The sequence below is a fragment of the Rhinolophus hipposideros genome (assembly GCF_964194185.1).
Source record: "Rhinolophus hipposideros genome assembly, chromosome: 10".
Classification (NCBI taxonomy): Eukaryota; Metazoa; Chordata; class Mammalia; order Chiroptera; family Rhinolophidae; genus Rhinolophus; species Rhinolophus hipposideros.
The window spans coordinates 69,640,217-69,662,828 of record NC_138056.1 but is presented as its reverse complement, the minus strand read 5'-3'; the positions used below and the strand labels follow the sequence as shown (position 1 = coordinate 69,662,828).

The window sequence follows — 22,612 nt, the reverse complement described above, 5'->3', positions numbered from 1 at the left end:
TGACTTCGACATATTTCCTACGACTTAGTCATGTTAGTATATCCAGGGCCTAAGAAAAATGGCTGCCTGCCATGTAGAAGGTTAATAAATGTGTTTGGACCTAACAATCACAAGGCTATATGTAAACAGGACCAAAAGTGTGTGTGTGTGGGGGGGGGGGGTGAGAGCAAGGGCAGCGAGAGATAAGGAACTTGCTCTGGGCCACACAGACTTTGCTCCTGATTCTTCTGCGAATAAAAGCCCCAGGAAATAACTGCTTGGAACTAAGATAAAGCCATGTTTGGGACAATGCTTCCTTTTCTGTCACACATGCCTCGGAAGAAATGGCTACCCCTTTCATCCAGAAAACAACATAAAAGCCAGGGATTATATGTGGATAAAGGAGAGTATCCCAGCACTCATCTACCTGTCTGTCTTGAGAGGCTGAGTGCCCTGTCATTATCAACTACAAAATCCTCCTTGGAGAGAGCCTCTGTGACGTCGTGACATGGCTGTGAAACAGGTGCGGCATCCCAAGACTTGGAGCTCTTCCTCAAAACAGTGTCCTCCACCCACCTGCAGTACACCTGGAGATAATTGGATTATTGTACTAGTATCCTTGGTAACACAGTATCCCATTCTTCATGTGGGAGGCTGATGTGAAAATAAAATGTACCTATATAACTTGTAAACTATGAGTCCTTGTCACAAGCACAAAGCACAGGTTATCTCAAGCATTGTTTTAGCCAAATTTGTATTTTAAAAACAGTAGTCTGCTTCACTAATTTCAGAAAATAAAATGTAGCTTAATAATAGTTACATCTATACTATATAATGTAATAGATTATGAGCACAGTATTTAGGGATAGTCATACAGACTAATTCCAAATTCTTATCCAATGACTTACAGCTATGGGTTCCTTAACAGGTTTTTTCATTTCTCTGTTTTCCTCATCTGTATAATGGGAATAGCAAAAGTGCTACCTAGCAAGTCCCATTAAAGGATTAAGGGAAGTGATCTCTTGTAAATTACTACAGTTCTCAGCACACAGTAAATACTCAATCCTCATAGAACTTATAGGATAATATAGAAAACCATCAAAAAACCAATTAAACTGTTAAACTGTGAAAGGAAACAGACACAATAGAATTTTGGAAAGACCAGGGTCTGAAACAGCTTGGGGAGGTCAAACTCAGAGTCGGGTGCTGGCTGCACAGAGCTGAGTACATTTTAACCCATGGAGGGACACTGATGGGAGCAGAAACGCAGACCTTCAGAAGATCAGCTATATAAGGGAAATCTGTCCCCAGATTCCATCTGGATGCCGGTCTGTACCTTAGTTCTTTTCAGTCTGAGCTGTTGAAGTTTCCTTAGATTTTATGCCTCATTTCTGAATATTTGTTCCTTAATATCCCACTCCTTTCCTGACTCTATTTCTGCCAGAGAACACCAACCCTGCAGCCTGGTAAAGTCCTAAAAGCTGGTCTTGGCTATCTGCCACATGACCAGAAAATGAACTCTAAAGAATGATTAGGACACAGAAAGATGGACAAGGAGGGCCAAGAATTAAGTCAAGGAAATAGGAAAAGCAGCATGAGTATGGAACAAGGCATACTGCCTGAGTGAGAGAAGACTGAAGAAAACATCAAACTCTGTCAGGACTGGTCTGACTTTCTTCTTCCAGGGAAAAATCGTTTCACCATCTTTAAACATCTATAGACTAATAGAAAAAGAGCACTGGATTAAGTCAGAAAACGAGGGTGTAGACTGGGCCACTTATGAAATGTGCTAATTGAATAGGGAACCTCTTTGATCTTCATTTTCCTCCTCAGTAACCATGTTGTCCAACACATTCAGCCACCTCAGTGATTCATTAAATATTTACTGAACACTTACTATGTCCTCTGTGCTATTTAACACATGGTGTTTGCTTCAAAGATCATGTCATTAAGTAGAGATATGACAGTACATAAATATCCGCAGTGCAAAGCAGAAAGAACTGTAGTAAATGCTGTAAGAAAAATTTATATAAAATGCTTTGTAACTCAGAGGATAAGAGACTGGCTTCTGTTGTGGTGATGCTGGAAGTCTTATTAGAAAAAACAAAAAGGAAAACATGTGAAAACACCATACCCAACAGATTCTAATACATTGTAACAAAAAACTGAAACCACAGTTTTTTGGAACCACACCACCAATACCATCATGCCCATCACCATGGTCATTTCACCAGCACCCTTCCACATATCAGGGCGAATGTGCTCTTGCTTCTTCCACAATGTTACACATTCTTCAAAAACCATACGAAATTCCTCTTCCTCTATAAAGAGTATTAGAATCAATTATTTTTTATGATTCTTATAGGTTACTTACCTGGAGTAAGTTATTACATTAAGCCTTTTTATGATAAAAACAGGAAATTAGTTCCTTTTGGTCAACAGAATCATTTTATATGTTATGACATGAATGGTAATTTACTTTTTTCTGCAAGCTCTTAGTATATCTTAGTAACTAATCAAAGAATTTTAGAGCTGGAAGGGAAAGGGGCATACACAAACACACCAAGACATACACATCCCTGCACCACCACCACCCCCACTTTGATTTTGGTAAACTGTTCTATTCTTCCCTGTATGACTCTTTACAAAACGCCACTGTTCTCTATAATAAAAGTCTAAATTCTCATTTTGAAGGCACTTTGCCAGGAACACAATTATCATTTACTGGTAAGGAATTTGTTTGGGGCCTGTCGATACACGTCAAGCTAAATTATGGAAAAGCATTAAAAAAAAAGGAAAGGTACTTTCATGGTAGTCAAACATATTGATGGTACCTTCTTATCTGAAATGCTGGCATGTCCCTGTATTTACACTTTTCACTGAGACGGTTCTACTACTCTGAAAATAGCCTTAAAAAGAAGAAGAAACAACAACTTTTAATAAAATACAGGGCTTGAGGGGGTAACAAGGAGCACTTCCATAAAGCACCTCTCTCTTAGATGGGTTCTCCAGAACCAGGACTGCATTGTAGAGGAAGGTGTGGAACTACGATGCAGGGAGGCAAGGCCTAGACTCCCTCAGGAGGCACTCTGGAGCTAGAACCACCTGTTACAACTGTGTGATAGTGAGCGTAAAAGGCTGTACCTTTCTAGCCTGCCCCTCTCAAACACTGGATGAGGGCTGCCTGAACGGCAGCCTGCGCCACGAGATGTGAGCAGCTCGGGAGGCGCTGACAGCTGCAGGCTGTCTGCTGGCTGCCGCACTCCTGCAGCACGGCAGGAAGTACTCCTCTGAAGGAGCGGGTGGTGCAGCTGTGCCCATCACTTAACTTCACACTACTATCACTGCATCATAGCTCACATCCTGGCCAGGCGAATGCTTCCTATGAAAAAGTTAAGACGACCACTGAAGAACCTTAGGGAGTTTTGAGCAAGAAAAGCCCAGAGAAATGATCTAGCTGTAAGTAGTCAGTAGTCCCATCGCCAGGACCTACAACTGGGGAGAACAACCTTGAGTTACATCCCTCCCCCAACAAGAAACAATGAATGGTCAGAACCGTAACAGCAGGAGTGATAAGCGGGCCCAGGGAAACACCCTGAAGTCGCGCCTGCACATTAGTTAAAAGAGCTGTCCTACAGTCAACTTTTCCCGTTATCATAGTAAAACACATCCCTAGGTGGAGATTTATATGCTAATGTGACACATGAAGCAGCATGTAGGTACACTGTGCAGGCGCACGGAAGGACCTGCCTCAACATACTTTGGGAGGGGGAAGGAAGGAGGAACAGGTGGCCGCTAACCCAAACAGCCCATAAAACATTGTACTTGTAAACCTCGGGGAGCCACATCCATTCTCCTCTGCAGTGCGCTCCTATGATGCATCAAGCTTTTGCTTTCATAAACCTTTCTCTGCAAAACTGTTTCACTCACGCTCTTCATTTCTATCCTGAGAGGGGCAAGAACCCTTGCACCGGTAATATAACCTCCTCATTTCAAAAAGTAGGAAATGAAGATGAAAGGGTTCAAAAAGTTCAGATGACGGTTAGGAGGACATCTACAAATATCTAATAGGACATCATGGGGAACAACATTACGCTACATCAGTTCTAAATGAGCTGATAAAGGAGGGAACCTACAGAGACCAAAGCTGAACTTTGTAGGAGCCTGGAAGGAACAGAAGAGGGAAGGCGATCTCAATGCATGTGATCATCAATGCATGTCCAGTACTCAGCACAGTACTGGGTCCATAACAGAGATGAATGCTCAATAAGGAAGACCTTTCACACAAAGCTGTAAACAGATGAAATGGATTGTCTCAGATGTAGTTTCTCCCTCACTGGCTTACAGATAAGACAGGGTGACTACTAAGTGGAGGGTTTGTAAAGGGCCTTAAATGTCAGACGGGTAGTTGGACTACAGGTTAATGAGCCCCATTTGGGTGATATTATGACTCAAAATCCCAGTTCTCCTAATTTCTATTTAGTGCTTTTCTTTTAAACTACCCAATTCAACAAAGGAGAGAAAGAGATCATCTTCATTTTAAATCAAGCATGGTCAACATAAAGTCTAAACTTAATTCAGTGTTCTGACCACTATTTTTTTGTTTCTTCTCAAAAAAGTTAAACCATTATTGCAATCCTGCAAATATTTACAGTCATCTTGTTAATTTGGCATTAGGTGAGTTATCTAGGGAAGACATGCACTGATGAATAGTCATTTCTTATGATTAACTTTCACATTATAATGTATAAATTATTGAAATAATATGTAACCCCCAGCCAGTAACATGGACTCCACTGAGCTCAGTAAAATTAGTCCAGGTACAAAATGGAATTCTTTATGATTATCATAAAAATTAGAACGAATAACGAGCTACTTCCAGAAGTCTTATGATAATTTCTAAACCAAGGAATAGCAAAATGAAGGATCTTTCTAAATAACTACAAATTTACAAAACTATAAAGTCTTAGAATGGAAAATGCAGAGCTCAGACTTCTAAGGGTCTGGACACATGCAGGAGGTTCCATTCACTGAAAGGGGTAAACAAAGGTCAAGTTGTCCTCTTGGCTTAAAACTTATTCCACTGAGAGTTGTTTAATATACAATGTTATTAGAAAGAAACAGCGCTCTTATTTTTGTCAAAGTACTTACTTAGTTCTCTTTGTAGAATCTGAAAAGGATTTGAATTTGAACTATGTCTACATATACTTTGAACTCGAACTATGTCTACATACACTTATAATTGCACTTTGGTCCCAGTCATCTTATCCAATTTAAAATATTTTACTACTTCTTGCCTTGCGGTTATGCATTTGCAACAAAATTATAAAAATTCAATCTGAAGTAGGCAATTATAGTTTCTAGACAATAAACCTTTTTGTTTTGTTTCTTAAAGTTAACCCAAGTATTTACCGTGTTTCCCCGAAAATACGACCTAGACGGACAATCAGCTCTAATGTGTCTTCTGGAGCAAAAATTAATATAAGACACAGTATTATATGATATGATATGATATATGATATGATATGATATTATATAAGACCCGGTCTTATTTTAATATAAGTAAAATAAGTATAAGTTATAGTAACTTTACTTATAGTAAAATAAGACCGGGTCTTATATTAACTTTTGCTCCAAAAGACGCATTAAAGCTGATTGTCTGGCTAGGTCTTATTTTGGGAAACCTGGTATCTATAAGTCAACAATAAAACACATTAAAGAAGTTTTTAGAAACATCGTTTTGCAAACATTATTTTTATGACTTGGACTTCAGAGCCTATTTCAAATTTAAATATACACACACTCAAAAGCAAATATAGGTATTTTTTTCTTTTAAAGTGAAGGACAGAACAAAAGCACCTAATATTCCAGTGAAAAGAATCGGATTGATTTAAACTGATTCCATGATAAATGTGACTTGACTCTTGCTTTGCAGAAGTTTTAAGGCATCAGGGCAAGTGCTATAGAAATAACCTAAGGAAATTGTTGTCATTAAAGATTCTGTAAGATTCTAAAGGAAATCAATTCGTACAAGGTAACCAATATACATATTTAGCTCCTTAAACTGTCTGGCTGCAATTGAGATAATGAAATGAAAGGACCTAGTCTTTGGGCTTTTTACCTTGATTTGCCCCGGCATATGCCTTAGGGCATAAAGAGAAAATGGGTGTCATTTACTTTCCTCAAGCTAGTACCTAGAGCAAAGCAGAAGAGCAAAGGCTTTGGGCCCAACAAATTGCACTATTTGATAAATGCTGCCTCATCAATCTGTGACCAAACCAGGCCATCTTTGGGTACTGCCAGATCTTATCTGGCAACTGGGTAAGTGCCACGTACTCAGTGAGGATGGAAAAGTTTTCTGACGTAAACCACTCCTGCACCTACATTTCAGGCGCATGGTCAGGGAGAAGCCGACGTGGAGAACTGGCTGCATTTGAATCTGCAATGATACCTAAATGATACGCAATCCCCAAATTTCCTATTTTTCACTATCACATGACTAGCTAGCTATGCTTTGTATCGACTTTGGCCTTTTCAAGATTCACTGTTTTTAGCATTCTTTCTGGGATACAGCCTTGCAGTAGAATTCAGCTCCCTTTGTACCATATAGAAAACTCCACATCTCTCTTGAATCCAGAAGTTGCTTTGGATGATTATTAGTTTTCTGGAAGAGAGTGTCGAGGAAGGATTTAGAAATAATCTGAAATATGAACAATAAATTTCACTACAGTAAAGTCATATGGAAAAAAAAATGAGAAAGGTTGGGCAGGGGAACAGAACCTGAATTAAAGAGCAGGCAAAGTGCTACAGCTGTTTTGTTTCACCAACCATGCACATTTTCATTTTTGTGACTGCCTCATCAAGTAACTCCATTTTGGCTTCTATTTCCCATTTTTGTACCAATTTGCTAGCTAATATTAAAAGATTCCTTTCAATGTCTTTGGAATTTATTAGGCTTATAGAATTGTTTATGAAAACGAATTCCTAGCTGCTAAATGTTGGCCCATTGAAAATAAACATGACCGAGTAAAAGAAAGAATGCTACACCAACGCCTTGGATTGCATTTTGGGATATTAAAAGGACTGATGTGGCTTATTTTAAACCACCACCATTAACAAAAAATACGTTACTGCTTTTAAAACAAGTTTTATGTTTAATTACTACTGTTATCAATTTTCCTAAAATGGTAACTTTTTAGGAATTTCTAGTGACTAGAGAAAACCAACTGATATCCATCCCAGGTTGATAGGTTTTATGTTATGATCAAGAAACTAAACTATACATTATATCCTATAATGGAGACGCAACGAAAAGACCATGCATAATGGCAAAACCACAAAGTATAAGTAAATAAAATGAAAGGGGAGTACAGAATGAAACTGTCTACCATCTGCCTTCTCATTCTAATTATGACTAAGATACCATTACTCATAAGATGAATTCTAAGAAGCAAAACCATGCACAAACTGTTTTCATAAGTATTAAATGATTAGCATCAAAATGTTCAGTATTGTCCAGACATGACTAAGTAGCCTGAATATTATCTTCTAAAAAATACTGTAGTCTGAGAACCATACTCACCTCGGGTTATTCAAGTACCCCCGGAAGACTCACAGAGGGTCCTTACCCTTCCTACTTATAGACGTCAGTAAGTAAGCAAGCCTGCCCCTTCTTCTAGTCTGAATAAGTATTTTCATTAACAATCTTCTCTATGCAGTTTCCCAAATCAAGCATCCAGCTTCTTCAGTCTTCAGAATTTTGCTATTAATAAGCAAACAGATACAATATATCGATACAAGCATTTACACTGTGTGGCTGCGTGCTAGGCACTGTGGATATCAAAATGAACAAAGAATCTGTCTTCCAGGAGCTCTGTCGAGAAATGAACATAGCCATGTAGAAAGATAAATTATACTGTGTTTCCCCGAAAATAAAACCTAGCTGGACAATCAGCTCTAATACGTCTTTTGGAGCAAAAATTAATATAAGACCTAGTCTTATTTTACTATAAGACCGGGTATAATATATTAATATAATATAATACAAGATAATAAATGTAATATAATACCAGGTCTTATATTAAGTTTTGCTCCAAAAGATGCATTAGAGCTGATTGTCCAGCTAGTTCTTATTTTTGGGGATACAGGATAGCCCATCTCAAAGGCTGTAAACTGAGTGAGATAAGGATTCAGCGACTGCCCACAGATCCTGGGCTAAGAAGTGGTCTTATAATTTGAGCCCAAAGATTTTTGTTTTAGATTTTAATCTTTTTGCCAAATGACTTTCTAACCTAAAACCATGAGGACAGACAGGAAAGAGACAGAAAGGAAACAAAGTGAAGAAGCTAGAAGAGAGGAGGAAGAGGTGATTTGCAACACATGAGACAGTCAGGGAGGAAAAGCTCCTATAATATAGCCATCGCCAGAGGAGAGACATTAACCCCAAGCAGAAGGCACCACCTCAAAGCCTAATAAGGATATAAGTGGCAAAGTAGGGGATGTAAACTGGGGAGCTGAGGGTGAAAGATGGGAATCAGACAAAAAGGAATAGTGTTACCAAATTCTGCCATCCTCTATCCCAGGAAAAAAACCCACAGCAACACTAATGAGCACTTACTATCAATACCAAAACAAAACGAAACGAAACAGAATGTCATTCTCTGAAGGAGTTTACAATGACAATCCAGACAGAGAAGATGGGGGCATAGGCACAGAAGTTCACATATGTGGGGAACTGACTGACAGTGAAGCACAGAAGGGGAGAGAAATATTTCTTTCACCATTCTCTCATGGGTTACCTCTCGGATGTCATTCAACTACTTCAAAATCCAGGGATACTCCCCCACATGGAGAGGACCACACTCATCAGAACTGTGAATCCCCACCAAAAAATGATACAGAGCAGTGCTTTTCAAATTTTATTGTGCATCTAAATTAATGAGATATCTTATGAAAATAAAGATACTAATTCAGTAAGTCTGGTGTTGGACCAAAGAGTCTGCATTTTTAATAAGCTCCTAGTAGAAGCTGCTGGATTTCATTTTGAATGGTAAGAATATGGAGAACCTTTTCTCTCCTGTTACCACATGGTAAACTGATCACAGGAGATGAGAGGATCGCCCAGGTTATATAAATATAATGCAAAAAGAGACAGTTGAAAGTAAGGCCAAGAAAATGCTGGAATTAGTCCACTGCTAGAATAAAATGAATGGAAAATTGACACTTATTAAGTATCAGTTTTGTACTAGGCACTTTCACACACATATACCAGGGGTGCCAAAAAATATATACTCATGACTTGTATTCATCTTTTGTTATCGGTATATACTGAGTATAATAACTTTAATACAGTTTTTCCTTTTCTTAAAATGTGTATACATTTTTTGGCACCCCCTTTATTAACTCTCACAAATCCTGGGAAGGTTACAGATCACTCTGTACTATTATGAAAGTTAAGAAACTGTCCTGAAGTCATCACACAGGGCAGAGCCAGGAATCAAACCAAGGCCTGTAAGATACAAAAGCCTGTGCTTTTTCTTCAAAAACAACTGACTGTGGAACAAGCTAAACTTCAGGATGACTCTGGCCAGGAATATTAAGGAGAATCCATGAGAAGCTACAGTCTTTTATTTTCTAGACATTGTGAATGGAAAAGGAGCTCTGGAAAGCTCAGGGGTCTACGGGGCAGGCTGACCAGCTCAGTGACCATGGTCTGATCATAAATTCCTAACTGGGCAGGCCTCGGCAGGTAGTCACGTCCCAGGGTTACATCTTCCTTAGCAAAGGTCAAACTTTACCGTAAGTAAGCTCGGTCCACTGTTCTTATGCATCTAGGAGAACATACCTTTGAAATGTCAGTAATTTTCTTTTCCAAACCCCTTGGAGACACAAGACCACCAGAGCACAAGACCATAGAACCCCTCATTGTTATCTTATTGCCCACATAACATCTCTATTTACTGTAAATATTAACTATCCTGTACCCACCAATGTAAAAGAAGTATTGCTTTTTAGCCATTTGCTTTTCAGCCAATTCTAGAGACTTCTCCACTTTGCTTTTTCCTGCCTCCACAATCCACCAACAGACTTCATGTACCTTCCTTACAAACGTTTTCGTCTTTGATCCTAAGTGTATAAAATGAACTGCAAAATGGCCATTCTCCAGGGCATTTTCGCAATGCGTTGAGATCTTGCTTCCAGGTACATCCTCAAAATTTGGCTCAAATAAACTCATAAAATTTTCCTATAGATTTGGACATTCTTTCATCGACAACATGAAGTTCTACTTGGTAATTAAAGGAAATGTAATTAATAGATTCTGCCCTAAAATTCTAATGTACAGAGTAAACTTATATATTTATATAAACATATATTAAAGTACAGTAAAGCCAAAAAGTAAGCATGAATTTGCTTCCCAACAGAGTCTTGTTCTTCAAGGCGTAAATAAAACCCAAAATTCCCCAAAGGCTAAGTGTGGTAAACAACATAACAGACTAGAAAATACATATAGAAAGTTTTTAAAGTGTTAATGCATCTGAGCTTTAATTTTCAAAATGGAACACTGTTCTTTCAGATTTGATTTAGTCCATGGCACAGCAAGAAAATCGAAACGAATACCATTTAACATTAATTCTAATGGATAAAAAATACAAAAATTTGGCTTAAAGAGACAATACATCTCACAATGAGCTCACCAGCATTACCAGCTGTGACCAGTTAACCACATTTACCAAATAAGGTAAGTTTTTTCAATGCTTGAAATCTTTCTGCAGTGAGCTCACTTCACTTCGCACTGGATTTTCTACATAATTGCAGAGGTCATCTCTCTAACTCAGAGTTAGTAAATCACCAGGCTCTCAGTGCAAATGTGGGCTGCATGGTCTCCAGAGAGTTTCAGTTTGGGTTCATATTATTACTGAGGGTATAAAAGAAGAGAATGATGCAAAATCTACTGTAACGATAGAACAGTGAGAAGCTGTATTTAGCAAAACCTATTAGTAAAGTCAGTGAGAGATCTTTACTCTCGTGAATAAAAATGGCAAACCCTACCTTATTTCTCTCAATACATTTGTCCAGCTTCAAATGTACTTCTTATTGTCTAACACTGAGTTTATCTATACAAACATCCACAAATCCACTAATTTTGGTTAACAAATGAGTCATCTCATCTACACAATTCCGAAAAAACACCATAATTTTTTCCATTATTGACTATTTTTATAGCATAGAAACGGTGCACACAGACAAAAAGAAAATTAAATATGTGATGAGATATCCCACATTCTTACTTAAAGTAACAAACACTGTTGGGTTGTCCACTATATTTAGCAGTACATGTTGTGATTTGAAACCTAACAAAAGCATGCAATTCTAAAGTGGTTTTTACTTGGCCTTCTCTTAAATACTGAAATATATTCTACAGAAGAGGTAAAAAGGATTCTTCATCTTCTTCTATATTGCTTGTATATGCAAAACCATAGCCCTAACCTGAAAATAGTATTTGGCTTCAAGAGTAAAAGATGTCCAAGAAGATAAATAAACCTGAAATAAAAAAATTGGGATGTTTATGGTACAAATATTTCAGCTACTAATCTGTTCAAGATCACGCCCAACTTAATCTTATTATAAATTCTGTGGTTTTCCAATATAGGAAGCACAATCAAACTCACATTATTGTCTGTACTATCAGAAAAGGTCCCATTTGCATGAATACATACAAGACTACAGGAGGTGAAAAGTTAAATTTGTTCAGGCCTTAGACCAGGGGTTTGCAAAATGTTTTCTGCAAGGGTCAGATTCTAAATATTTTATGCTTTGTGGGCCACGTGGTCTCCAATACAACTACCCAACTCTGTTGTTGTAATAGGAGCGCTGCCATAGAAAACATATACGCATGTGAGCGATGTTGTGTTCTAATAAAACTTTATTTACAGGTACTGCAATCTGAATATCACATAATTTTTATAGGTCACAAAATATTATTCTACTTTTCATTTGTTAAACCGTTTAAAAATGTAAAAACCCATTCCCAGTTCATGGGCCACACCAGAGCTGGCAGCTGGCTAGATTTGGCCTACAGTTTGCTTGTCCTGGTCAGGCAAACTAACCAAGACAGGTCAGTTTTTGTAGCAACCATACACCTGGGGCTACATGTTGTTTTCACTGCTAACTTTTAACAAGAACAATGAAAAATTGAAGCTGTTTATAGAAAAACAAGAGTTTGGTAACTTTAAACAATGTCATAGCAAGAATAAATGTAACAGGGATATTCAGCAAATGCAGACCCTTCCTGACAAATACTGACCCTGGCAACTTTTGATATTGGGTGCTCCATACATTTTTGTTTGTTTGTTTGTTTGTTTGTTTGTTTTTATGGATTAGCACATTTGTGTATTTCAGATGTAACAAAAAGTTTTAGTTAATTTTATAGGGAAAGCAGTCTGAAGTTCTTCATAGTTTAGTTTTTAAATCTATATTTCCTAAATACTGATTCTTTATAGGGTTTCCACTTACTTTACTATATATTACAATGTCTTAATTCAAATTTGATACACATAAAATATAGGTGAAAGCAATAGGAACAGCCTAATAAAACTACATTAAAATTCAAATGTTGGCATAATTCATTTTCAACAACCTCAAAGAATAGATTATAAGGTGCAAAAATTAGTATTCTATAAAAATGATTTAGAAAATCCTTCTTCTTTCCTAGATCACCCTGATAATAAACGATATTTTTGCATGTTTTCTCAACAAACAAGCAACTATTACAATACGGCGCATTCACTGATAGTAGCTATTTTATCAGAGCTCCACGGTTAACATAACATCAAATGATGCGTATTACAAACCCACCTATTCCTGATACTTGAAATGTACTCCTGTATGTATCTGCAACTTGCTTTGAATACTAAAATGTAAATGCAAAATAAAATGTTTCCAATTTTATTGTGCCCTTGTTTGAGCTTTCCACAGAAATCAATATGAAGAGTCCTAAGTATTATAGAACATTTCTGAACATTTAAATTTGAAAAACAGAAATCACTGATTCCCAACCACTACTAGGACCACAGGAAAGACCGTGATCTTGAACAAAGAAGGTGTTAGTAAAAATAGCAATGTATACAGCAGTGCTCAGTGCCAAAGAACATATCATGAAACGCATTTAGAAGCATAAACTATCATGTGGCCCATTCTCAGTAGGGCAGCCAGGAGATGTGGTAAAGGAAAGAATGTATCTAGGAACAGAATCACTAACTCTTCAATCAAGGAAACCACCTTGTTTCCTAGAGAAGATACAAAGTTCAGACAGGAAATTTTGCTCTGTGGACATGCTCCAAGAAGAGCTTCTGAATGTCTCGCTGTTGTCTATATTGAAAGAAAGAGACCTAGAAAATTTTCATCAGTTAATTGGAGTATCTCCTTCCATCAGGTTAACTCTAAGTAACTGGATTTGCTACAGAAAAGACTTCATTCTGAGGGAAAAGGCTTGATTCTCATTCAAGAAGGCTGACCACTGAAGAATGAAAAACAATCTTAGTGTCTAGCAAGGTTTCACTCTCAAGATCTCTTGTTACTGATTTCATCAATGACAATACTGAGACTACACTGCATTTTATCAATTACTGTTTATGTATGGCACATTGTAAATTTCATTAATCTTTTTAAAACTGTGTATTTGACCTAAAAAATTAGCATAAGGATCTTTTGTAAAAACACAGGTTGTGGGGAAACTTAAAATGTTTCTTAATTATTGGTCTTCAGCTATCAACATAAGAATAATTAGGAGGGTAAATAGTGATAATCTTATCTACAATTTATTATAATCAAGTTAGAACATAAGAGCTTATTATCCTCCCATCTGAGCGCACAGCAGCCATTTAGTAGTTAGCATAACCTATATATGTATGTAACACACATACACACTGAACACCTTATATTGACCTAAATTATTTAGCAGAATGACTTTCGGGTTATGTCCCTATCTAGAATTCTAACTCTACGGGACACCGGCTTTTTCTATGATTGGCAAGCTCTGAAATGGACACAAAAACATGACACCTTGGCAATTTTTGAAATGCGAAAAGACACTGAATGGTCCACCTGTCAAGTACAGAGATGACTACTGAATGGAGTGGCAACAGGGTCCACTAGGGCTGATACCCCATAAGGATGTTGTGAGGATGGTGATAACACACCATACAAAAGGGTTTAGGAGGCAGGCGTGGCATGGTGCCAAAATTACTGACTTAGGTGCCAGAAGGCGTGGATTTGAGTCCCAGCTAAAGCACAGGAGCACCAGTGGGTTGTGGGCAATGCTACTTGATCTTTCTGGGTCTCAGGCTAGTCATCTGAAAACGATGATACTTTCTACTTTGTAAGACTGTTATAAGTAATTGTGGTCCGTAAATTGTATAGTGTTATTAATTATAAGTAATCTCCATCTAAGGCCCTCTTGCTTTGTCGTCCTGTGACCCACACTGTATCAGTATTTAACAGTCAACTCTGATTTGCCTCTCTCCGTCCATGAAACACAATAAGGCAAACTAACCTACGTGAACAATGACCTTAGTTTTACTGCAATACTTCGGTTGCTACTGGCTAACAAAGTACATAATAGCAATAACTATTATTAATTACAAAATAAAAGCAATTAACATCTTACTGCTTACTACGTGGAAGAAATTATGCGAAGCAATTTATAGGAAATGTCAAATTACGCCATCATAGCAATCCTATAACCTATTATTTTCTTCACTTTTCAGATGGGGAAACAAAGCCTTTAAGGAGATAATTAATTACCCAAGTTCACATTTCCTGTAAGTGTTAAGCGCCAGATTTTGATCTCAAGTTTGTATGACTCTACAGAACTTGCTGTTAAATAAGACACTACCCTTGCTCTCCAAATGAGCTAATCAATTTTCCTTCTTTGAGAATAAAAAAAGAATTACTATTACTTGAGCATCAAACATCTGCCGGTGCTACTCAGGAACTATATACGCTTTATCTCATTTCCACTTAAAATCTGACTCTACTCCTTACTAGTTACATGACCTCAGCCCATTTACATAACTTCTCCGCACCTCTGTTTCTTTACGTATAAAATGAGTTTTGAGCAATTTTCTTATCTAATATGTTGGTTGTGAGAATTAAATGAGTTTACATGTAAGTGCTTAGGGCAGTACCTGTTTAAGTATTATAAAGGGTAATATTAAGAAAAAAAAATCAAAGAACAAAAATTAGTAACTCTTTACCCCTATGTAACACAGTAGGTTTCACTGACAAGAGGTGCAATAAAGGAAACTGTAAGTAGTTTCAAAAACACTATTAAATGATTTATAGTTTGCCCAGAGAATTCAGTTCCAAATAGTCCTTGCCAGAGAACATCTATCCAGGAGACAGACACTCAGTGGCCACCAGCAGGACATGAAAAACCAATCCTGACTACTCTCTGTAAAACCTGTTGACAACAGGAGGAAAAGCAAGGTGACCTAAATCCACACTCTGATCCTGTAAACCATGTTATTTCGCATTGTTCTCATCATGAGTCCAAAGTATTATCCATTAAATTAGATGAAAAACTCTGCCCAGTGGCAAAAACTTTGCAATTTGGAATAAGTAAAGCATCTGTAATCCTAGATTCTGTAAGCCACTTGAATATTTGAGACAACAAATTACAGTGCAGACATTTTTCACATGAAAGAAAGCTAAGGCTATAACAGGAATGAATCACGACAATTCTCCATACCTTTTTTTTCTTAGATGCTGAATGCTAAAATAATTACATGACAAGGAATATTTAAAAATAATAAACAAATGTTCAGAGACAGAACCAAGTCTACTACAGACAGAACAAAGAGACAAGAATTATCAGGTTCCATTACAGTCTTCAATATAAAACCAATGTGGGGAAAAAACACACAAAAAAACCAAGTTCTATTTTGAAATGACTAATAGTATATTGTTTATTTTTGTATTAAAACCACAGAGGAACGTTCATATGATTTCTATCAAGGTCTAATTAAAAATGAAAACCAGTCTTGAAAACATTTCCCATAGAAACAAAAATGTATCTTTTAACTTTTGTGGGCATTATTTCTCAAGTCTCTTTCATCTCTAATGAAACCAGTCAGCATTAAGTGCCTACTGTGTGCTGGGAATTTTTAAGTCAAGAGAAATATATTACCCTCGATTCAAAGTGGGCAAATTTGGACATATTTGAAACATTTTTATAATTAAGATATTTCACACTAAATTATTAGTTTGCAAAATGTAAAGAAAATAAAATCTCATAAAGAGTATTCTAAAATGTGGCCCGGAGGAGTTGAAATCCTGCTGCTGTCGATAAAAAAGGGGCTCTATAATAAATCTGGCCGAAAGTAACCTCAGAGGGTGATCTGACCATAACTACGTCGCTGGGCAGGTCATGGTGGGCAGTCATTCCCCTGACCTATAAAAAGTTTATCTTTGTCTTAAGAAAGCCCCATGCATTGTTTTTGTACATCAAGGTTAACACACCTTTGAAATGCTTCTTTTTGAGACCCCTCGAAAGTGTAACCACCCTCAAAAGAACACATAATCTTGTTAACTATACTGTATACTTGTTAACTATACTGTAGTCCAATCATAGAGATTTCCCTGCCTTGCTTTCTCCCATATTTATGTGATCTTCCTTACATTCCCTCAATTCCAAATGCATAAAAGAAACGTCAGACTGTCATTCTGGGGATACGTGAGATCTTGCTTCCCAGCATATCATCAGTTTGACTCAAATAGACTCATATAAAAATTCTTTATAGGCTTGGACGTTCTTACATCAACACTGTCTGAAGAAATGCATTCTAGCCCTCACTGTGCCACCAAATACCTCCTCAGTCTGTTTACACATGTGGAAAATGAGTCCTTAGCCTCCTGAAAATCAGTTCCATCTCTTAAAATATCTAATAGTCCGGTATGTATATTTTTAGACACACACACACACACACACACACACACACACACACGCAATTTCCCCGCAATGTATTTGTGCTTGATTGGGAAATCAGATATGGAATTCTACCTATATTTTGGAGTCCAACAGTTTATGTAGGAACAAGTGTGGAAAGTGCTGATACAACTTATAACTGATTCTCTCTGGAGGCAAGCAGGAGATTTCCAACATCATCAATGAAACGTAATTGTCAATTTATACAAAACTGTGGAAACAAGTGATAATTCATCTTGCTCCATAATAATGCTACTCTCTATATATTTATATTTTGGAGATTCTAGTTGGCATTCACAATTCTGAATACCTACTTCACTCATGTCTAGAATTTAAATCAGCAGTGTATTAGGAGACGAATTAAAGAAACCAAACACTCAATTCTACACTCTGACACAAATAATATGCCTGGCCTGCAACACAATTCCATGTTGCATATATATTTGGCTAAGAACCTTTAAATAAATACATTCTTGACAACTGTTTATAGATAATTCTTCTAATCTTGAAAAGCAGGACCCATCTATTCAAAAAGCAGGACCCATCTCCTATGCCCTCGAGTTCACTGACCTCATCATTAACCTTTCCTAATGCCTCTCACAGATGCACGCTGCTTTTCCCCACAACTGTAACTCACTCAGGGCCTCCCATTGCACAGCCAAGTATCAGGTGTCTCAAAGCTCCATAGAATACACTACAAAGGAAATGTTTGTGGTCCATGGACTTTATCCACTCCAGTTAAATAGGATCATCTGCTTCCGAGGAGAGGGCCATTTTGACTCAGCATTTTCCACTTGGACCAGTCTAAAGGGGCTGCTGCCTGCAGTGGAAGATTCTACTCTTAATAGACATGCCTGCCTTCCAGCTGGCTCTTCAGCCTGAACACGCTTGTGGGAAATCACTACCATAAAGACTGAAAAGCAGCAGAGTGTCATTTGTAGAATTAACTTTATCTACCAAGTAAGAAAATGCCTAAGTAAAACAAGGAGTAAAGCAGTAGAAAAAAGAATTTTTATTCCTATCAAGATGTTTCTGCAGTTACAAAAGAAAACTGACCCATATGTATATTTCAGAAGAGAATGCCTGTTTTTTATGCACTTTACTAAATAAGAATGACTTAGCAGCTTAGAAACAATTTAGCATTAAGAGCATCAGGCAGATAAAATACACAGAATCATCACCACCAAAACACCAAGTGCATAATCTTTATGCTCAGATTTCATTTGAATTCATTTGGCCACAGTTTAACCTCCCAATGAGCAGGCCAAGGCATAGTATACTGTGGGATGCTCTCACAGTTGGTCTGTCCAGCAATTGAGATGTTTAAAAAATAAAATAAATGGGTATGGTTGCTCATAATACTGCAACTGTAGCTAATCTAAACCTTCAAATAAGAAGAATCAACACACAGGTGAAATTTACTATTTAGATGGGCCAGAAAACTTGGACTCTCCTATACTAGAGAAAGAATTTTTCACAAAGCTCTCTAATTTTATAAAAGTATCTTTGATGAAGTGAAATATTGTAATCATGGCTGTGAAGTAAAATAGCGTGAGTTTAGCTCCACAGCATGACTTCCTAGCTCTGTAATCTGGTGCCACTCGCTCATCATTTTCCTCACTGTAAAGCAGGTACTCATCTCACAGGATGACTTGAGGATTTAATTAGGTCACAGATGTAATAGTGAAAACCCCTACAATATAGATGCCAATAAAGTTCAGCTATTTTGATTCTTGAAAAGACTCTTCCTTGCTCTGGAATACCTCTTGTTTTTTTCTTTCTTCTTCTGCCCCTCCCTTCTCAGTCTCTTTACCTGTCTTGTTTTTCTCTCCCCAAACATTAAATGTTGAGAGTTCTCAGATTATATAGGACCTAGGTCCTCTTCTCACTCTACTCTTTCCCAGCAGGATCTAATCTACTGCTCCAGAATTTTCATTACAACTAGAGAACAATAATCTCCAAAGTATAGAGTACAAAGGTGTACTTTTAAATTCAGATCTGATTACACACCTGCCAACTCAACATCTCCACTTGAATGTTTTGAAAGAACCTCAAATTCATTGTCTAAAAGCTAAACTCACCATCTTTGCCATCCAAACATACATTGTTGCCGATCGCACGAAGAGGCTCCAAAAACACCCAAATTATGCAACCCAAAATCCAGGGAGTCATCTCTGAAATGTCCTGTTCCTCACTTCCCAGTATTAAACCCATTTCCTATCTTACCTCCAAAATACCTCCAAAATACACCCCTTTGTCTCCATAGCCACGATCACCTTGTGAATCTAAAGCCATGATCCTATAACCCCCAAACTGGTTTTCGTGAAAGCAGCCTCGCCTCCTCCAATCCATGCATGACATGCAACTACAACGATATTTTCAAAAGCAAATAGTATCACTCCTCTACCTACAACTTTTCTTTGGCGTATCTGTGCCGTTAGAATAAGGAATAAAATACCGTACACCATTAATATACCTGGACACCTGTCCTTCATCGCCACGGTCTTCCATATTCCAAACACATTAGACCTTTTTCCTTTAAAATGCCAGGCTCTTTCCTTCTTCAAGGCCTTTATTCACACCCGCTCTGTTCCTTCTTTGGGAATGTATGGAAGGTTCTTTACTTGCCACCCCTATAATATCCCAATATCTAGCTATCTCTTTCTCATCAATTTATTTCTCTGCTTAAACAATACCTCCTCGAGAAGATGTTTCCTGGTTCTCAGGACAAAGCCAGTTCCGTTAATTATAGTCTTTTGAAGCATTCTGCACTTTTACGTCATTATTTTCAGTGCATTTGTACTTACTTTGCTGTCTGTTTTCCACAAAAGATAATGAGGGACACACGTGCAGGAAGCATGTCTGTCTTATTTATACTTGTATCCTTTCATCTTAAATACCATAATTGCCACAAGTAGGCCGTCGTGACACTGATAAATATTTGCTGAATTAATTAACACAAAGATGATTCTGGCTTAGTCTCTAACTTAATAATTGCTCATATTTATGGAGAAATGTACATAAAATTAATTCAAAGCAGAGTGTGATAGCTTTGTACAGGAAATAAGCATAAGGACTACTTGATTTTGAGAGAAGAAAAAAAAATCAATTCTGGAAAGGGAACAAATGTATTGAGGAACGGCCTATATAAGGAAGGCTTCTTTTTGGTGGGATATAAGCCATGGAGACTGAGCAAGAGTTCAACAAGTGAAGGATAAGAAATATTCTAGAGAGAGGGAAAAGTCTGGGCCAAGCCATGGATAGAGTCAGGGTATGTACAGAGACTGATGAGCAGACAATTGTGCCTGATGAGGGACGTACACTGACATGTAGGAAATGGCCATGTGGTGGGAAGCTTTCATCACCAGGATTAAACTGTCTCTCCCAAGGAGAACCAATGAAGGTTTCGCCACTGATGACAATCAAAGATGGGAAAACTGTGTGAACAGATTAGGATGAAAGTGTGGACACCAAGTAGTAAGCTATTTTCAGTGTTTCAGACAGAAGAGAAGGAGGAAAGGAGGAAAAATAATTCTGCAGAATGATGGGTAACACCACTCGAACAGGGGTGGGGTATGTCATTGACTAAATGGAAAACCAGAACAGAAAGGATGGAAGATGATGAGTTTTGATTTGGAAATCCTAAATTTTATGTGCTTACATAATGTTGTGCAGGTAGTTAAAATGCAGTACTAAGAAAGAGGATGCAAGTAAATTTCAGAAAATATTAGGCTCAGGGAAATTTTAATTGGTACGTAATCAAATATTAATGCAAAGTCTTGACAAACATTCTGTAAGGTTTTTCCACAAACAAGTTTTTACTAATAACATAAAAATGCAAAAAATAATAAAAGTTCTAATTACTACCTAAACCTGCAATATACCCTGTGCCTAGTTTTTATTTTATAGGTATTAGGAACAAAGCTCATAATTTTACCATAATTTCACACCCTTTAAAATAGTTAACTTCCTAGAATTGTTGGGATAGGAGGAGCTCACTTATAACATGGTGACTTTTTCTCTATTCAGTAGAAGTATAATAACTTTTATGTTTAAAAGAATTCCAGGCTTTGTAATAGGCTCTGTGCAAAAGTTAAAAATGACGTGCAGAATTTTTTAAAAGGTCATTCTAATTTCAAAAATGTTAACATCTAAAATCATGTCATCTTTAATTAGCGAGAGAATACCTAGAGAATAATAAAATGTAACACTTACTTTTGCTGCACCTATCTGTTCTTTTCGAAATTTCTCAAGTGGCGCAATTAACACATCATTAGCGTTTTGAATCTGAAATAAAAAATGGAAATACATTATATTCTGCATAATTTCATGCAAATATTGAAAAAAGGAAACAGCTTTTGTTCTCTTGTTTGCTTCTATAAATGAAATAAAAATACCTCACATTTTGTACAGTCTTTTTCTACTTTATAATTAAGTTGTTCTCACAAATTATATCACTTGATCCTAACAATGTGAATAATCTGAAAACAAGTACACGTGGTAAGATCTTAGTTAGAATAAGAAATTTAAATATTCAAAGATATAACTAAGAAATAGCATATTGGATATTAAATTTACAAATACCTTCAATTACACTGTTTTAATGTAGTCAGTTCAAGCATCATTTTAAAATAGAACTATATAAAAGCTCTTCCATTTTGCCACTAGAATGTTGCAATTCTATAGCTGCAAAGTAAAATCGGGCTCATTTTTTCCCCTATTTAATTAGAACCCTCACATTTGGGATTTGCCTTAATGTTCTCATATTTCCAGACCTACTAAAATAGTATCTGATTTCTTTTCAATGAATAGTATTTTAGCCCAACTCCAAACTGGGATTTACTTAAAATTTTAAAACACATGAATCTTTTAATAAGCATCTGTAAAAATATTTAAGAGGGTTCTAAGTACAGGGCCAGGGACTGCATGCAAGGGGACAGACATTTCTAAGGGTAACATTATGCTGGAAGGAAATCTTGATTTAAAAAATCCTTTAGAAAGCATTAAAATTAAATGTAGGATCTTAAATTTTCTCACCACAAAAATAAGTGATAATTACGTGACAGGATGGAAGTATTAGCCAATGCCATGGGGGTAATCGTTTTGCAATACATAATGTATTAAATCAACATGTTGTACACCTTAAACTTACACAATATTATATGTGAATTATATCTCAATAAAGCTTGAGGGATAAAAGTAGGCCCAGTTAAAAAAATTTGTAATTGATTCTACCATTGTGTTAACGTGATCAATATATAATTAGCAAATGCTAAAATGAAGGAAAACCTATGTTTAAGATATATTACTCTATTTTAAAAGAGGTTAAGTGGTCTATATAGGAGTTCCTTATATTATTCTTGTAAGTTTTCTGTAAGTCTGAAACTACATCAAAATTTTAATAAAGTGTTTTACTTTCACTTATTTTCACTAGTTATTTTCTAGTCAAGTTCTATTTCTTAAATTCCATACGCAAAAATAAAAACTAGAGTGTTAACGCCTTCCATGATTCAGTCATTTTCCAATTAGCAGAAAAATGAGATGATGGATCTTAAAAACAGGACCTAAAATCCTGTTTGTGAAAACCTACAAAGTAGATCCATATTCACAGTTCTTTCCAAGACACAGAGAGGTCTTGATACCTATGAC

At 36.8% G+C, this 22,612-nt stretch overlaps 1 protein-coding gene across 1 annotated transcript in view; it reads right to left on the bottom strand.

Annotated features, from left to right (window-relative positions):
* The window catches only part of ARHGAP42 (Rho GTPase activating protein 42), a 257,496-nt gene that overhangs the window by 87,694 nt on the left and 147,190 nt on the right, over positions 1 to 22,612 (bottom strand). Inside the window, exon 4 of the mRNA XM_081061952.1 lies at positions 21,179 to 21,250. Within this exon, the coding sequence (XP_080918078.1) occupies positions 21,179 to 21,250 (72 nt within the window). The remainder of the gene's footprint in view (positions 1 to 21,178; positions 21,251 to 22,612) is intronic.